We start from the raw sequence: 19,225 nt of genomic DNA, 5'->3' as shown, positions 1-19,225 counted from the left end.
TATGTGTACGTATTTTATATGCATATAAAATATTTGTATTTTATATAAAATGCATTTTCATGGTCAGAATGTTTAAACAAAAAATACACAAAATAAAAAGTGAAAGCACCACTCCTTCCTTTTCCAAAGGCAACTCTTTTGGTTGTCTCCTTCCAGAAATAAAATTGACCGCTTGATTTAGAATTTTGATGAAGTGACAACAGGATGCTGGGCTATGAAAGGTATTCCTTCAGCTAAATCACAGGGATTTGGGGCTTAATTTACTTCAACATGCCTATAAAATCTGGCTGAAAGGAGAAAAGGAGCCATCTGAAAATCAGAGTCCCTAAAGTTTTTTATTGTGAACTCTAAAGTCAATGCACTGCCCCCTTCCCACCCTGTTTTTCTTGTAGGAGCTTCAGGGGCAGTGTCCCCCTCCTAGCCTGGCACCAACCACTTTTCTGGAATGCTGTTGAAATGATGGAAGCCTTGATATTCACTCACTGCTATAGACACTGCCTTGTAGATAAAGATCCAGGACAGAAGCAAGAGGACAGTCAGCTTCTGAAGTATTAAGCACCCAGGAAATACAATCAGCAATACACAGCTTTTACTCACTTATAAAGTGCTAAGTATTCAGTTAATTAAAAAAAAATAGCTACTACTACCACATTAATTCTTCTACTGAATTTTTATCAAGCACTCTTAAATGTGCCAGGCAACTGTGTACTGTGAATACAATGATAAAAAACAGTAAGCAAAGACAGACTTCCTGCTCTCAAGAATTTATAATTTAGTTGGGGGAAGGGAGTGGGAAAGAGGCACATATGAATCAAAGAAACACATAAATATAAAAGTACAACCACAATAAGTGCTACAATGTAAACGCACATGGTCTTCAAAAGCGTTAAGGGTTGAGGGCAAATCTGGGTGATGATTTTTTCAAGGGTAGGTTTTCATTGTAAATTCAGGTTCTTGGCCTATCAGTGAATACTGTTATTGCATAGGTAATTTTTGGTTAAAAATTACATAAGACATTATTGTAAAATTAAACTCGAAGAAGAAATGTGCTCACAATCTCAAATTATTTTTATTTGTCCATGTTCTCACAGAATTGTTAATGAAGTCCTTGCTTAGGTTCTTCGTAGGTTAGAACAAAGGTAAGCTTTGTGGAAGTTAGAACCAGGGCTTGGGAATATGTATTTTTACAAAATCCCACCTTACTGTCTCTTCCCTGATCCCCTGCCCCCCCCCCCCTTTTTTTTAATAAAACACTTAATGTCCCTACTGGACGCCTGTATTCTATATGTCCAAACTCTCCAGCCCCACCTCCCCATTCTTGCTCAGTCTCTTTACCTGTCAGGCTTTTAAATGGATATACACTCTGGCGTGTTTACTACGAAAACGTAAGCTAACATTTTGACATTTTTCAGAGATGGAGTGGCGTAGCGTAAAACAGGTGTGCTTAGCAGAAGGGTTATTAAGAATATTATGTGCCCTGAAGCTAGCTGCAAAGAAAGAGGTTTACAAAGCAAAGGCCTCCATTCACAAAGCCAAGGGGAAGTTTTAGGGGGTTATTTACATAACCTAGGTAAAACTTGGTGTTCGCCGAAATTTAAAACTAACTGCTGATCATCTGTTCTCATAATTGAGGGAGTCAAACAAAAACTGTTTCTGATGTCTGCAGATGTTTAAAGGTTATGTGACACCATAAGCCACATGTAAAGGTTAGGATCCACTCCTTGCATGTGCCTGTCTCCTAAGACGAAAATTTACTCAGTACTGTGATAGTACTGAATAAAAAGAAACAGGCCCTGACTCTAGGTGCTAGCAAGTGTATTCAAGTTCTGCCCTTCCTTTCAAATGGCTTCTCTAGATAAGCTCCAAAACCTTATCCCACTGATCAAAGAGGAAGCTACCAACACTTTCCACCCAAACTACAGAATCCTAAAAGCTCTCCTTCTGCTGGTTAAAGGCAGATATGAAGAACACCATTGCTTCAGCTCTTAAACATGGGCATTACTCTAGAAAAAGCCTAAGATTGGTAGGGGCCCTTTATCAAGAGTACAAGAGGAGTTTCTCAAAGTACTCCAGCCCCAGTTACTTAAATTAGTTCATGCATGCATGCTAAGTCGCTTCAGTCGTGTCTGACTCTTTGCGACCCCATGGACTGTAGCCCATAAGGCTCCTCTGTCCATGGGATTCTCCAGGCAAGAATATGGAGTGGGTTGCCATGCCCTTCTCCAGGGGACCTTCCTGACCCTAAATTAGTTCTACCCTTCCTAAATTTTGTCTTTTCCCTCCCCTATCCTTCTCACGTGACCCACTTCTAACCAGAGAGTAAGATTCTGACTTTGAGAGTTCAGCGCTGGGATCTGTATGGCATTAACCCTTCTCCATGCCTACCTAAACTCACCCATCTCTCCCCAAAGGGAGGTGGAACTTACTAAGTGAACAGTCCTGAAAATCAGTAACTACTGGCATTTTAAACTCTTATGTTCTCTGAATTTCTGTAAATAAACTCCCAGAATGGAGAGGGAGCAGTTCTTTGGAGAAACAAATTTATCTCCGAAGCTTACCCAGGTTTATGTTTTCTTAAAAGGGACCTTCTAAATCTGCTTATGGTTTCCAGGCCAGAAGAATGCACTGAACTCAGGTTTCGGCCTAAAAAGCAGACTCTGGAAGACAGTTCAGGATGGCTGACCCTGTACACATCTGGTGTGAGATGGAGACAATGATCCTCCATATTAAAGAAAAAAAATCCCTATGGCACAGTGTGGCAAAGTAACTTGTCTGAAACCACAGTAAGGCAAATGGCCGAGGATCATCCAAGGACCTAACTACTCCAAATCTGTGCCCCTTCCACAAGATGAATAAGGGAGGCCAGGACAACTTCTAAATTTCTAAATCAGTGAAGAAAAATAGCCTCATAAACTTAACACAGGGATTCTGCAGCTCTGCACACAAGTTAACAGAAAAACAAGAATTCTTAGGAAAAAAGATCAGCAACTTTGCATTATTTTTGAGGCATGCGGGAAAATAAGACATCAAAGCTTCTATTGAGCCAGGTTACAGTGTCAAGAGGTAACTGGGACAGATATTAGAAAATCTAAGGACCAAGCTCCCTGTTGCCCAAGAGCACCCTCAGCAAGAACATGAGTATTTTGGGGAGCTCAGTTCCCAGAGAAGCACTGGGAGAGTCAACATAAAAATATATACAATGCTGCACAACAGAAAGATGCCAAAACCAGACCTCTGCTGCCTACTCACCACCCATCCAGGAAGCACTGGGGCAGAGACTATAACCTAACAAAAGTAGCCCTAACAACTGGGGAAAGAAGGCTGGGAGGGGGAGACAGACAATAGGGCAGAGGAAGTTCATTGTTCTAGCTTTCCAATGAAATTCAAATGTGTGTGGTTGCAAAACAAAAATCCAGAAAGAAACATGAGATTAATGCATTTATTCCAAGTAATTTAACACAATAAAAATAAAGTTAAACTTGTCCAAGTCAACTCATAAATCTTTAATCTTTTGAACAAATGTACAACCCAAAACATCACACTAAGGAGGAAAAAATGGGAAAGGGAGAGGTAGAGGAATACATGAGTGTGGAACAGAGAATGAGTACAATCCCAAAACAAGTTTCAGATCTTCTACCTCTTCAGAACAGAAAATGGCTGCTAAATAATTTTGCACAAAGTGTCAGTGGATCACAGTACGCCATTTCAAAAACAAAAGGGACCCAAAAAGCGTATCTGCTCCTGGTACTGAGCCATGAATAAGCCTTACCGATTTGTTGTCTTCCAAAAGTGAGCCTGGTAGATTTTCTTCCATGTTTACTGAGGTCATTTCCAAATAGGTTTGTGGATTAGCAGGACCAGCTCAAGCAAGGGCAACAGAATGAAGTGTGGGAACTGACATGCCACAAGGAAGTGAACAGTAAACAAAAGGGCTACTCACGCTGCATTTCAAACAACGTTAAGGCAGGCCCATCCAAATGGAAAGCCTAAGAGATGAACAATCCTTCCTTCATCAGTAGTTTTCCATTTCAGCAGGCTTTCTTGTCCCAGAGATCCATCAGCTGCCCAAAAAATTGGGTGGGAATACAACACAGCAATTGGAGAAGTCAGCTCTGTCTCCCTCCTCCCCCAGAAATGGCAGAGTCAAAACCAAAATACAATCAAAGCACACTAGGTGGTGAGCCAGATAGACATTTGATTTTAATGACAAAGTTGGAGAAAATAAATTGGCAAAAAATAATAATTAACAGAAAATACTTTTTTACAGATATGTATAGAAATTATGATTGATTTGTCTGGTTTCTTAAGGAAAAAAGGAACGGAGGTAAATTTTTTAGCTTCCATGAACATTTACTCTAAGATGCTGACTGCATCTCTTAGTGTAGGTTCCAGATGAGATCCAACTAGTCCTGGGTCACCTGGGCACCTGATTTCTAGAAGCCAATAGGATTCATCCACAAGTAGCTCTGAACGTGCTATCTCAGCTGTGAACACTGGATTCCGTGTGGTCCTGGAGGGCATCAACTGCAGCTTCTTGTGCAGCTATTTCCTGAGGGATCGTACTGCCTCCGGCTACTTGTTCCCTTGTATGGGACCCTGAAGCCACAGATTTTACCACATTCAAAGGGTTGTCACTATACTCATCTACTTGAGGAACTGCTACTTCCGTGATGGATGCATTCGGTATTTCTAGCTGCAGTGGTCCCATCTCCAGGGAACTACACTCAGGACGGTCACCTGGCTCAGAGAGAGGAGAACATATCTTCTCTTTTTGAACTCCAGATGTCCGCGTGACAAAATCAACAAGGTCTGGAAGGCAAGGAGATGGTCCAAGGCCTAAAGGATTAATTGTTTCTGATTCCAATCTGAGTGAATCTTGTTTCTCTAATTGAGATGTTTCTTCTATTTCCTCAGGCATCATTCCTCCTGCTAACAGGTCCAGGGCCTGGTGTGTTCCCTCGAGGCTCCCCAAGCCAAGGCCAACGTTTTCTATAGGAAGTCCACTTTTCAAAATGTTAGAAGTGATCCTCCCAGTTCTGGGATTAGATGAGTTTTGTTCATCCTCTGCTCTGAAGTTCAGCACCAGGGTTTTGGGAGAATCTAAGGGAAACTCAGAAAAGGATGGTACTGGTTCAAAGTCGGTGAGATTGGAGGCATTACTTCCTAGAGGTGACACAGAATTTTCTTCACATACTTTCTGAGACAGGGCAACTGGGGATCTATGTGCTGGGTCTACCCGAGTATTGCAGAAATCAATACCTATATCCCCCAGGCTTCCCAGGGCAGCAAGCTCTTCTACTTTTAAGTCTGTAACTTCAAAGTTTTCTAAGGCCTTGTTCTCTATTGTCACTGTTAGTTCTGGATGGACATCTCGAAGCTCCAGGGCTTCTGCTTTTGGTTTCTCTGGGCTCTCCCAGGTCTCTGCCTTCTTGTTCTCATCCCAAACAGTCAGTTTATAGGTCATTTTACCCTGCAAGTCTTTTGATCTTTCTCTCTTCAGTTTGAGGCTTCTGTACCTAGAAGTTCTGGAAGCTGATTCTGGTGCTGAATTTTCTAGCCACTCCTCACTACCAGTTGAAACTCCTTGCTTCTGCTCATGGTCTTTCAAACACATATCTGATCTGGCTGGGGACTGAAGAAGCAATGCTGGGGCAGAAATTTTCACATCTTGTGGGTTCTGGAGTAAAGACCTAGCTTCTGACGGAAATGAGTCTATTTTTGCCTTTGTGGAAGAGACAGCTTGTGTCTTCAGTTCAGATACTACTTTACCTTGAGTTTTACTTTCTGTTATCAATTTCCTGGACTGTTTAGCCTTTTTTTCAGTCCTATGTGAGTTGGGCTGTTCTACTTCTTCCTCCCACATGCATCTGTTCCCACTGTTCAAATTAGAGTCCTCTATGCTATTGGGCCCAACACTGATATCTGTTCCCTCTCTCACTGTCCTTTCAGAGAGTTTCACTTCTTCTTTTAGTTCAGTGCTTGTGTCTACTTCACTTTTCCCACAATCCTTAGACTGGTGGAGCTCCTGGCTTTGCTGCTTAGATTCCACAAGGTGGGTTTCTACCAGCTTCTGAGATTGCATGGTATGACACTGTATATCCAACAGCTCAGAGGCTGGCTCCACACCTGGTGGCCCAGAGTCTCCCACGTCAAGTTCAATTTTCCTCACTGGAGCTATATCCTTATTAGGATCACTCTGGAAGGCACCAGACGCCCACTTGACCAAAGTCTCTGTCTTTGGAGTAATAGTTTCATAAGGCCTGTTTTGGCATAACCTTGTCAGAGGCTGCAGAAAGCCATAGCTGCTGCCTCTGTTTTTTGAATCTACATTTTCTACAACTGACAATCTTCCTAAGGACACCAAAGGTTTTGAAATGGGCTTTTCAGAGTTGCTGACCAAAGGAGCAGAGACCAAATTTCTACCTGAAGGCAACTCCTCTTGGGATGCACTGTTGTTCAAAGTAGAAGTGGAAGAGGTGTCTGAATTTTCAGCTCTATTTTCCCCGTTGGCCAATGGACCACCACTCAGCTTAGTCTCAGGGGCTCCTTTTCCACCACTACTGTAGAATATGTCATACAGATCCTTAGCATTGGCTGTGGCTAAGCATGAATTCCGCTTTTCCAATTTTTTGGCTTGTTCACTGAACACACTTGAGAGGGGAGGTGGAGGACGCACCAACACAGAGAATAAGGTCTGGTCCCGGTCACTCTCACTCACCCCAGGAGCCGTCTCATCAGAAGGAATGGCAGTAGGCTGTGCTGAGGCCATGATGGCTACTGGTAATACTGGGTTCAAAATGTTAGGACCCAGGAAGCCAGGGATGACAGTGTGAGATACAACTGGGTTTGATTTTACTGGAGCCAAAATAGCATTTGCTTGGGTAGGAGATGGGGCAGCTGGAGGAGGTATAACTGGAGGTGGTGGAGGTGGCGGTGGAGGTGGTGGTGGTGGAGGTGGTAGCATTTGTTCAGGTATATGTGGTGGCTCATTCTTTTCAGCCAGCACCATTTTTTCCTCTGGAGACCCTTTCAAAATCACCTCTTCCCCTCCAAATGCTTTAGAGATGATGTCGGGAGGCAAGAGGAGATCAGCTGAAGACTCTTTAACCACTGGCAGAGGCTTAGCAGTGGTTCCAGAAGACTTGATGGATAGAAAGGTGTTAAGCGGAGCTGGCTTGCTTACTGTGGCTGAACCTGATTTGCGGAGGACTGTGGATGGAATGGGCAGGTTGGGTCGGATCTTAGTCTGGGTTGAAGTTGTCACTACAGGCATCCAAGGACTAGTATGTGCAACAACAGTTTTCCCAGAGAGTTTGATTTTGATAGGCTTTGCCTTCCCAGGATCAGCTTTGGCATCCTCTTTGTCCTTACCACTTTCCACAATCTCTTCTTTGGGAATACTTGGGATCACTAAACTTTTTTCCTCCTCTTTTTCTGGCTTCTTCCAGCTGAATTTCCCGAAAGAGGAAGATATTGGTGGTTCTTTTTTTATTTCTTCTTTTAATTGGAGTTTGATGCTAGGCCTCTTTCTATTTTCAGCCTTTTCAGGGGAGTTTCCACCCTCAGAAAGCTGGTCCTCTAATTCCTCAGACACCCTGTCATCCTCCTTTACTTCCTTCATAATCTTTGCCTGTTTTTCTTTCTTCTCTTCCTTCGGTCTCTCACTGAACTTGCGCTTCAGCTCACTCTGCCGCCGCCGTTCCGTCTCTAGAACCACGGCTAAGCCAGCCTGGCGGTCCAAATTCCGTCGCTCCTCATACAATGGGTTTTCAACCACATATTTCTAGGGAAGAGAAAAGATAAAGGCTCAGTAACTGGGCAAAATGCTTTAAGAGAGAAAATCTGGCCCTACCATTATCAGAACTCATTTAGTGAAAATTTTGAGTCACCTTCCTCAAGGATAAATGGTCCTCTCAGGTTAGCATTTCTTATTAGGACTGAGAACTTCTTTATGGTTATACAGAATTTGAAGTGTTAAGGACTTTTTCTACCTCTGAGCTTGACAACATCAAAAGGATTACTGCAGAAAGTGGGAAAACTCCATAGGCTACTACAAAGACCAACCTTATATTTCTCATTGTGTTGATAACCCTTCACATGTTGCTCTCCAGAAATTGGATCCCCCAAAAATTCCTCACAGAGCTGGCAATAATATCCAGTGATGGGAATCAGAAACTCAGAGCCTGTAAGAAGTGGAACAAAGTCAAGAAAGTCAGTCATTTCTAACCCAAGATGACAGCAACCAAAGGAAATCCCATTTCCCTTTTGCAGTAAAATGATTAACAGTATAGAGGACTTTACTCACTTTCAAGTCAGAAGGAGCATTTAGAATCTCAATGGTGTGTTTTTCCAACTTAAAGCCTAAACTCAGGACCTCCATCCCTTCTACATTTTGGGAACACTAACTGGTTAATCCCCTAACTGGTTAATTTAGGAGTTTTCTGTGCCAGACTCATTTTTGTTGCTGATTCTCCTCAAATTCTAACTAGCACTAAGCATCTTAGGAGATTTAAAAATTATACTCCTAAAAAGCCCAGTACCATTTGTATGAGAATCTCTCATTTTGGTATTAATTACTTAGGAATTTATCTTCTACAGATATAAAGGATGTAGAAGCACTGACTACTTACAAAGGTAAGAAACTGAGAAGTTTAAAGACAAAGAAACTATTTCTCAACTTAGCCCATAATGACAACTATTCAAAAATATTTTATAGTTCTTAGCTGAAAAGGCAGTTATTTTGCACCTCTTACTGTTCTTTTTCACCTGGATTTCAAATAAGGTTTTGGTGCATAAGTCAGTGGTGGAGAAAGTCATATTTTAGTCCACGTGGTGCCAAAGCAAGCACAAAGAAAGTTTTATTTTAGAGTGGTATGTGTGTGTTTAACATCTGTTAGATTGTTGGCCATATGGATAGAGATTGTTCCTGTCTTATAGCTCTTTATTTCTTTAGGACCTAGTTGTGCACATGGAATGCAATATTGCAGCTTTGCTAGAAGTAATGGTTACGTCTCACTCTATGATGCTTCCTTGCACCTTAGTTCAGGGATACCTCTTTCTTCCTTGACTGAATGTAAGGAACCACAAAAATGGCAGGGAAGAAACATACCTTTTGCAGGAACAGTTATCTTGTCAGTGCGCTTTACAGCATCTTGCTTGGCTTCATTCTGGGTCTTTGAAGCCCAAGGTCTGTTGTAGGGATCCAGTGTCTATTTGCAAGAGGCAGAGGCGCTCACACACAGCACTAAAATCTCAATGACCCACTTTTCTTTTTCTCCCCAACAACCAGGGGGGACCAGAAGCCCCCAGCTGCCCACCCCCACCCACTCTGCCAACTGTTTAAATGGAAATCACCTGTGGAAAAGGTAAACATATGTTAGAGCAAGTATTAGCAATGGATAAAATGAAACAAATAATCAGGTACTCAAGGAATCAAAAGAGGCAGCAGCCTCACTTACACTTGCCATGGTGTTTAGTTACAGGCAGGTCCCCTGGACTGAGCCCTGGGGATGGTGTCTCCTTTGTTGGTACCTCTTGGCTCTTCAGATTGGGGCTCCTGCCCATATGAGAATGTTTCATTTTCCAGCTTTGTAATACAGATGGGGGTACAGGAGTTTGAGGGGAAGGAGGGCAAGAATGGAAATAACAGAGGGCAAGATACCTACCTGTGTGTGCTTCTTATTGTGCATATGGGTGAAGAAGTCAAACATGGTCCCACAGATGGTGTTGCAGTCTTTGCACCAGTGATTGCCAGCATCATAATACTCATAGGCAGCAACAGGTTGATCAGACTGCTTAGCTGGCTGAGAGCTCTCAGCAGGCTTGGGGCTCTTAGTACGGGAATTCTCATTGTTTACCTTTGATTCCTAGAGGGGGAAAAACCTGTACTAAGAAGGAATTCAAGACAATCTAGATCTGTCTTCCCTCAGAAAAAGCAAGTAGCTACCACAATAACAGAAATAGGACAATATGATCATATTTCCAGTGCCTAAAGCTGCACAAACTGGGACAAACCACACAAGAAATCTGTCTGCAAGACTCAAAGAGAATTAATTTGATTCCAGTGCCATGTCATCATGAAGAACAAATCATTATGACAATATATTTACTTATATATCTGAAAATATCTAGAATACTCAGGATTATGGAAACATTGGCTGCCTCTGAGGAGAGAGGTAGAGAACAAGAGTGGACAGGAATCTTCTATAGTATCACCTTTGGTAGACATTAAATGTATTACCTGTACAACTAAATACATTAGTTAAGCTTATCAACCATGATAACAACTAGGAAGGGAAGAGGAAATGGAAAAGGTAATTGACAGATTAAGCAAGTGAAAAAAAAAAACAAAACAGATGATCGTGAACTCTCTTATCACAGACACATCCCGTAAAGAAAACTAGAGAACCTAGGCTGGCATAGATAAAGGGGAAAGTCATCTACTTAGGATGACTTACTGGAATCTGAGTAATGTTTCTAACTGCCTAAACGTCACCATTAGAATTTAACATCTTTCAGTTAAATATGAATCCTCTTTTAAAACATATCAACTCTCCAACATTAAGTGATCAATAATAAATAATATGAATTCATTTTTCAGCAAGCTGAGAACAAGGTATTCAGGAAATGAGAATTCTGGATAATACTGGGGAGTGAGGCACATAAAAAAGATAATTCTGAGACACAGAGAAGGTAAGTATGAAGGAGGTTCCACAGTAGACACGATCAGGGAACAGAGCACCTGGATTATTGGCTGGTGGGGAAAGGAAGACTAAATGGGAGAAAGGGAAACAACTGAGATTTCAAAGATAATCTTTCCCTTTTACAGTCCTATTCAAGGGTCACTAAAGAGATCATACCCAGCAGGTAAGGGATGGACACATGCATACACTGCTTGTGAATACTAAATGACACCACCTTTCCAGAAGATAATTGAGGAATACATATTACATACCTCAAAATTCTTTATACCTTTGACCAAGCAATTCTAGTCCATGATATTTATCCTTAGGAAATTAGGTCAAACTACAGGTGATTTAACTGGTTAAATTTGTTATCCATACAACAATAAAAATAAGGTTGCTAAAATGATATTAAATGTATATTTATTGACATGGAAAGACAGTCATGAAATACTAGAAGAGTAAGTAACAAATGCTTTCAAACTGTGGTGTCGGAGAAGATGCTTCAGAGTCTCTTGGACTGCAAGCAGATCAAACCAGTCAATTCTCAAGGATATCAACCCTGAATATTCATTGGAAGGACTGATGCTGAAGTTCCAATATTCTGGTCACGTGATGAAAAGAGTTGACTCACCGGAACAGACCCCGTTGCTGGGAAAGATTGAAGGCAAAAGGAGAAGGGGGCGGCAGAGGATGAGATGGTTAGATAGCATCACCAACTCAACGGACATGAATGTGAGCAACTATCGCCCACTAACTCTGGGAGATAGCAGAAGAAAAAGGAGCCTGGCATGGTGTAGTCCATGGTGTTGCAAAGAGTCTTAGCAACTGAGCAATAACAAAATAACAAAATACATTTGAAGAGGACTTCCCTGGTGGTACAGTGGATGAGAATCTGCCTGCCAATGCAGGGGACACCAGTTCAGTCCCTGGTCTGGGAAGATTCCACATGCTGTGGAGCAACTAAACCCATGCACCATAACTACTGAAGCCCGAGCACGCCAGGGTCCATGAGCCACAACTGCTGAGCCCGTGTGCCCTGGAGGCCATACTCCACGAGAGAAGCCATCACCATGAGAAGCCCATGCATGACAACGAAGAGTAGCCCCCACCTGCCACAACTAGCAGAGAAGGCAACGGCACCCCACTCCAGTACTCTTGCCTGGAAACTCCCATGGACAGAGGAGCCTGGTAGGCTGCTGTCCACAGGGTCGCTATGAGTTGGACACGACTGAGCGACTTCACCTTCACTTTTCACTTTCATGCATTGGAGAAGGAAATGGCAACCCACTCCAGCGTTCTTGCCTGGAGAATCCCAGGGATGGAAGAGCCTGGTAGGCTGCCATCTATGGGGTCTCACAGAGTTGGACACGACTGAGGCGACTTAGCAGCAGCAGCAGCCACAACTACAGAAAATCTGTGCACAACAACAAAGAGCCAGTGCAACCAATTTTTTTTAAAAAACATAAATCTATTAAAAGATGTATTTGAATAATCAATACAGATATGTGACTAGACACAGAATGTCAAATGTCACTTTATTCAAAAGACTTTCCCTAACTACTCCATATTCCTTGGCCCGTTTTCTTTTTTAGGCACTTGTCATTACCTAACCTGCATATTTCCCATTTCAAGACAATAAGGACCTTGTCTACATAGCTTTCAGTGGCTAAGTTGTAACCTGACTCTTTTGTGACTCCATGGACTGTAGTCCACCAGGCTCTTTCATCCATGGGATTTCCCAGGCAAGAATACTGGAGTGGCCATTTCCTTCTCCAGGGGATCTTTCCAACCCAGGGATCGAACCCACATCTCTAGCACTGCAGGCAGATTCTTTACCACTGAGCCACAAGGATCACAACCCTGTCATGCAAAGGGGCTTGTGTAACTCAGTGAAGCTATGAGCTATGCCAGGCAGGGCCAGGCAAGATGGAAGGGTCATAATGAAGACTTCGGACAAAACATGGTCCACTGGAGAAGGAAACGGCAACCCAACTCCAGTATTCTTGTTTGGAGAATCCCATCGACAGCATGAAAGGGCAAAGAGATCTGACACCAGAAGATGAGGTTCCCCAGGTAGGAAGGTATCCAATATGCTCCACTGGGGAAAAGTGAAAAGCAATCACCTGGGCCAGTAAGAATGAAGCACCTGGGCCAAAACAGGAATGACGCCAAGCTGTGGATGTGCCTGGTGGTGAAGTAAAGTCCAATGCCATAAAGAACAATGTTGCATAGGAACCTGGATTCACTGGAAGGACTGATGATGAAGCTGAAGCTCCAATACCTTGGCCACCTGATGCGAAGAGCAAACTCACTGGAAAAGACCCTGATGCTGGGAAAGATTGAAGGCAAAAGATGTGAGATGGTTAGTTAGCACCACCGACTCACTGGATGTAAATCTGAGGAAACCCTGGGAGATAGTGGAAATCAGAGGAGTCTGGCATGCTATAGTCTATGGGGTTGCAAAGAGAGAGACTTAGCAACTGAACAACCACTACCACCACCAACTATATAGTTCCCTTTTATACTTCCCATATCTAAACACTGTCTGGCACTTTTTGGGAGACCAAGAAATATTTATTAAATGAATGAAGAGAAAAAGGTAATTTGGAATAATACACACCAACTTATTAGTAACAACTGTGTCTAAGTGAATGGAACTGTGGAAATGTGCATGTGTTTACTTTTATGAAATAAGCGATTTAAGAGAAAGAAAATCAAACTAATCACGCATTTTAAAAAGAGGCAAAGAAAGAAGAAAGACCAAAGACAGGTAGGAAACAGAGCTTGCAGAAAGAACATTCCTTATTGCTGAAATGAAAATCAAATTGCAACATATTCTTGTTAACTTCAGAGAACATTCTCTCACTCAAGTCAAGATGGTAGTTTATCATGGGGTTGATGCCTAAACGGAACCCCAGAGAATGTGTAAGTCAACTACAAGCTCTTCTCCCATCAAAGGCCCTGAACTCAATGATCCTGGTGTAAGAAAATAGTCCTACCTGGCTGAGAAAGAAAACTCTCCCAGGAAGACATAAAAAAATTAGAGCTTGGCTGACAGAGAACACAGAGTATCTTCTTCTCTAACCCCAATATTAACTGACCATCTACTATGGTACTAGACATACTGGATGCCATGGGAAAACATAAAAATAGGGAAGTTATACTCTGTTATTCTCAAGAAGCTCTCATTTAGTGCAAGAGACAGGCATGAAATCAGGCATGAGTTTAATCATGCTTTCAGTAAGACAGAATGAAATATATTTTATAAAGGAACAAAGTAATATATTATGGGAATGCTAAAAAACGTCTGACTCAATCACAGTGGAATTCAGGAATTCTTCACCGAGGAGGGGAGTATTCAAGTTGGGCCTTAGTGGATGAGTAGGGTTGGGAGAAAGATTATTCCAGGCTAAGAGGATTATTAATGCAATATTAGAGAGGCACATACCATACTGCACATGTGGAAAAGTGCAAGATTCTGAGGTGGCAGGAATATAAGGTACAGTGTCAGATTTCCTGAGCGCTATCTATTTGCTATGTGGCAGGTACTGAGCTGTGTATTGGGGACTATATTGGAGAATGAGACAGATATGGTCCCTGATTCCTTGAACCTTAAAATCTAACTGGGGAACACATGTAATAATATAATTACAAGGCCATAAATGTTAAGAAGGAAAATGTAGGTATGAGAGTGTATATCAGGCAAATTTAACAACCTGGAAAATCAAGAAAGGGAGTCAGGGAAATAATTTAAACTGTGATCTGAGGATGAATCTGAGCTAGAACACAGGATAAGAAGAGCAGTAATTAGAAGGAGGAGAAGACACAAAGACATTAAAGAGGATGAAACATTTATGGAATGAAAATGCCAGTAATGAAATTACAGAGAGCAAAGGAAAAATAAGATTTGAAATGAGGCTGAAGAGGTAGGCAAAATAGTATCATAATCACTGGCTGAATGTGGAGAAAGAATTAAGAGAGTAGCAGGACAAGCAAGAATTGAAGGTGGCTTGAACTTGGATGGCAATAGAGATGATGAGATGAATGGAACTGAGATTTATTTTGGATGGAGAATTGGCAGACTCTGTAACTGGATGGAGCAGTTAGGAAGGGGGAGCATTAAGAATGCTTTTCAGGTTGTTGGCATAAAAACTGTTGGACAGTAATGTCATTCTCTGAGACGGGTAACAAACAGAGGAGGAATAAAGGTTAGAGGGAGGCTGAGAACAATCTTAGTTTAATTTAGGATACATTGATTTTAAGGTATTTGAGACAATCAAGTGGAAATAGTGAGTAGTCTGTTGAACACTCAGACTTGAACCTTAGAAGAATCACCTGAGCTAGACTAGAAAACTGAAAATTGTCAATATGGTATTTTAGCATAGGACTGAATAAAATGACCTAGGGAAAAAGCAGAATTCTGGAGACCTGGGTTAGAACTGAGTCCTGAAGAACTAAAATATTCAAAGATCAGGAAATTAAGCAGAGCAGCTAACATACAAGAAGGAAAAGAAATGTGATGGGAGCCAAAGGAAAAAAACAGTTTTTAGGAGACAGTGGTTCCTTGTATCAAATACTGATTTGAGAACTGAAATTTGCGGCTCTTCAACATGGTGGTGAACTTGTTGCTAAACATGAAAACCAAAAAGGCATTTCAAGTTGTGAGAAGAGTAAAAGCTGGACTGGAGTGAGTTAAGGTGTAAGTGCTAGATCCAGAACATGGAGGGCCCAGGATTCTACTTTGGAGGCAATGGGGAACTGCTAAAATTATGAAGAACAGTACCACGATCTAAACTATGTTTTACAAAAATAACTAGCAAGAGTAAGAACAGACTGGAAAAGTAAGCTAAGAAAATGGTTAGTTAGAAGGCTGCTTTAGGAGTCCATGGAAATAAAAGATACAATAGAAATGGAAAAGTTGAGTTGTTACCTTGCTGCTGGAAGAGGAGTTTGAGGATGACGACACTTTTTCTGGGCTCTTGGATTTTTCTGCTTTCCCAGTCTTCTCTGTAGGCTCCCTACTGTCACTTGAAGACTTCTGAGGTTTATCAGAAATGTTAATTCCCAAGATCTGAGCCACTTTGTCCAGTTCAGACTGCTTTTTTTCTGCCTCTTCTGCCTCCTGTCGAAGTTCTGCAATGTCCTTCATAATGTTATCCTGAAGCCGACTCACCTCTACTAGGAGTGGATCTTTGTGACCGTCCTTCTCCCTTCGTTTCTTACGCAGCATTTCCCCTGAGTAGTCAAATGTCAACAGAAAGAAACACAGGAATGTTAACAAGTCATTCTTCAGTAATAAATACTAATCCTTAAGACTTTATGCTCACAAAATCTCTCTCCATGAAATAGCCTAAAAGAAGGTGAGATTTGCCTTCCACATGGGCCGGTTTAGGTGACGCTCCTATGGAGGCAAAGGTTGACTGATTACATTATCGCTTAGGTAGGGGTTATTAGCTAAAGATCTATGGACAGATTTCAAAGAGAGACTCCATGTATCCCTACCTAAAAGGGTATATACAAGTTTATGTGCATGTGTCCTCCAAAAAAGTTAACATATGCTGTAATTGTAACTGTAATACATGAATTCTGTGGCTGTCCTCTTCAGAAAACCAAATAATTATTCACATATCTGACTTTATCTGATTTAAGGACCCTTCACCAACACATCCATTGAGTTTTAGATTTTGCCTTAGGTTCACCTGATGCTATCTCTTATTCCAAACTGCAGATTCTCATGAATTAATCCTCACAGGATTAATAACTAAGCTTCTCATCCCTAAAATGTCCAAAGCCAAACAAGAAATTACATCTTCTCCCACTCTCTGCTCTTCTATTATCACCAAGCTGTAATATTTTATGTTCTTTCTTTAGTGTATATGTGAAGTCCTAAAAGCACTGGTGAAGAGGTGTACTCAACAGAGGCATAATGGAACATCTTTTTGTGCCATAATGGAACATCTTTTTGTTGTGGGTGTACACAATATCTTTTTGTGTACACCCACAAATCAAAAAATGATAGGGATACATCAAAAGGACACAAGACATGTATAAACCTATGGCTGATTTGTGTTGATGTATGGCAGAAACCAATACAACATTGTAAAGCAATTATCCTCCAATTAAAAATAACTTTTAAAAAAAAGGACACAGGAGCCAACTTAAAGGGGCTCTCATTGGCCAAATTTGGGGCAATTTGAGCATAAAGATAAATAATAATAGTAAACATTATATAAATGGATAAATGGGGAAGGAGGGGTGGGTAGAAAACTAATAGTAGAAAGCTAATTAAGGTAAATAGAATGATGAAGTCAGAAAATTACTATTTAACAATCAATAACTAATTTGGACAAGAAATCATCAAAGAATACTAAACTAGTGGGCCAAAGTCTGAGGAGCAACTGAGTATTTACAGTCTCAAAGTTTCCCACCTATAAGATACTTATTAATTGAAAAGGGTAACATAGTAACCTTACAGTGGAGAAACTTGGCAAACACCATCTTAACCAAATGATCAAAGTTCACATCAGCAGTATGGGACAAATCAACACCTGATATGAACTTAGCATCATTTCTGTGATGTTCCTGTGCTAAAAATGCACAAAATGAATTTAATCATAAGGAAATATCAGACAAATCAAAATTAGAGGACATTCTACAAAACATGTGATCTCTTCTCAAGATTTGGGAACTGTTACAGATTAAAGGAGACTAAAAGAACATGACAACTGAATGCAATGCATAATAATCTTTAATTTTCTTTTGCTTCAGGACATCATTGGAACAACTGATGAAATATGAGTAAGATCAGTAGACTAGCATATTACTGTTAATTTTCTAATTTTGCTAAGTGTACTATGGTTATACAAGTGAGTTCTTATAGTCAGAAGACACACACTTGGGACCTTCCTGGCAGTCCACGAGTTAGAACTCCCTACTTCCACTGCAGGGGACACAGTTGGGGAACTAAGACCCCACATACTGCATAGTGCAGCCAAAAATTTTTAAAATATTTAAGAAGAAGATACACATTTAAGTGTTTAGGAGTAAAGGAGTAGCATATCTACAACTTACTCTTAAATAGTTCAGGAAAAATTACACCCACACACACAATTGAGAGAGAAAAACGAATATAGCAAATATAGTAAAATGCTAATAATCATGGAAAATACCTGAGAATTCTTTACACTACTAATGCAACTTTTCTGTAAGTCTAATTATATCAAAATTTTTTTGAAAGTGAAGCTTCAATGTCAATGAATCTGTCTGAGAGTCCCCAAAGCTCTTCATTTGGCTCTCTTACTAAAGTTACAACAAAAGGGCAGCCATGCAAAGGAGTGTCTGATACCTTGCTGTTTATGAAGCCGCTCCAACTCAGTTCTAAGATAGTACATCTTCTTCTGGCGAGCTTCACGGTCACTTTTCAGCTTTTCCCTCTCTTCAATAACCTGCAAAATAAAAAATGGAAACAGACCCTTTAGCCTACAACATCCCCCCTTCTCTACTATTCTTTTCCAGAAATCCTCATACTACATAATATCTGAATGCAAGAATACAAACACCTGCACACAGAGGCTCCGACTTTTTAATGAAGATGATATTTCATTCCAATCCAAGTCCCAGAACAGAATTATCCTTTCCAGAACTCTACTGATTGGAAACTACTATTTTTGTAGAAGCACTACACTATTAGATAGTAGTTCTGAGTCCAAAAGGAACCATTAAGAAGGGAACATATATGTATTGTGGATGAAGCACTGTGTTAGTTGCATTATATGTATCATCTTATTTAATCATGATATCATCTGTTTCACAATAAGAAAACTGAGGTTGCAAAAGACTAAGTAACATACCAAAGATCATAGAGTAAGATGATTTAAAATCCAAGTATATATGCCCTAAAGCTGTTGATCTTTCAACTATACTACTATCACCTAATGGGAAAAACAAATATGGCTTGCCCAAAAGGAACTCAAGTGAAGACCCTGTGTACGGTCAGCCCTGACTTTAATACTAGGTTCTTAAAGGTAAAGGAAAGGAAAAGCACTAGTCTTCAGAGAGTGTCTCTGCAGTCTTGGATTTTGTCATATGGAAGTTCTTCTCCTCTTTCCCAAAGAACAAAAAAAACAAAAAAACCCCACAAAACACTGAAGTTCAGGGCACCCAAGTACAATGAAAAATTAAGAGGTGTTTTTGGTCTTCTCAAGGGTTAGCTAAATTTCTTTTAAACTGGAAAAAAATCAGATTAGCCTTCCAATTTCACCTTTTCTATTTTTCTCCTCAGGTCTTTATTATTTTATTAGCAAACCAAATTTACACATATTGTAATTTTATGGTCCTTATGTCACTGTGTTTAACAAAGTGAGTTGTTAGCTATCAAGTACCTTTAAAATCAACAGTATGTATTAATTTTTCTATTCAAAATTCTATTCTATATTCCTCATCTCTATAAAATTTTTACCTACTGCTTTAAAATATCTAAAATGATTATATCTTTACCCCAGCCACTGCTTGCTTTCTATAGTCAAGGAACCCAATGAACC

The 19,225-nt window shown here is 40.7% G+C and overlaps 1 protein-coding gene and 1 long non-coding RNA gene across 8 annotated transcripts in view; both read right to left on the bottom strand.

The window, feature by feature from the left end:
- The window catches only part of ZNF318 (zinc finger protein 318), a 47,809-nt gene that overhangs the window by 16,019 nt on the left and 12,565 nt on the right, over positions 1 to 19,225 (bottom strand). For 3 of the 7 annotated variants that reach the window (XR_011483909.1, XR_011483908.1, XM_070456400.1), the window contains exons 5-7: positions 18,031 to 18,130; positions 15,616 to 15,920; positions 9,666 to 9,866 (exon numbers count right to left, since the gene is read on the bottom strand). Coding sequence is in view for 5 of the 7 variants with exons in the window: in XM_070456400.1 (XP_070312501.1) it covers positions 9,666 to 9,866; positions 15,616 to 15,920; positions 18,031 to 18,130 (606 nt within the window). In the remaining 2 variants the exon portion in view is untranslated. Of the gene's footprint in view, positions 1 to 3,425; positions 7,784 to 8,064; positions 8,184 to 9,109; positions 9,587 to 9,665; positions 9,867 to 15,615; positions 15,921 to 18,030; positions 18,131 to 19,225 lie in introns of those variants that run through there. The other 4 variants (XM_020914221.2, XM_070456398.1, XM_070456399.1 and 1 more) reach the window with 4 other exon arrangements.
- LOC139031431 (uncharacterized) lies at positions 11,089 to 12,898 on the bottom strand. Its single transcript, XR_011483910.1, has 2 exons — positions 12,809 to 12,898; positions 11,089 to 11,333 (listed from the first exon to the last, which is right to left on the bottom strand). It is a non-coding gene; the product is annotated as an uncharacterized lncRNA (long non-coding RNA).

The sequence above is a fragment of the Odocoileus virginianus genome, chromosome 27 (genome assembly GCF_023699985.2).
Source record: "Odocoileus virginianus isolate 20LAN1187 ecotype Illinois chromosome 27, Ovbor_1.2, whole genome shotgun sequence".
Classification (NCBI taxonomy): domain Eukaryota; kingdom Metazoa; phylum Chordata; class Mammalia; order Artiodactyla; family Cervidae; genus Odocoileus; species Odocoileus virginianus.
Note: the sequence above shows the minus strand (reverse complement) of the source record. Positions and strands in the feature narration are given on the sequence as shown.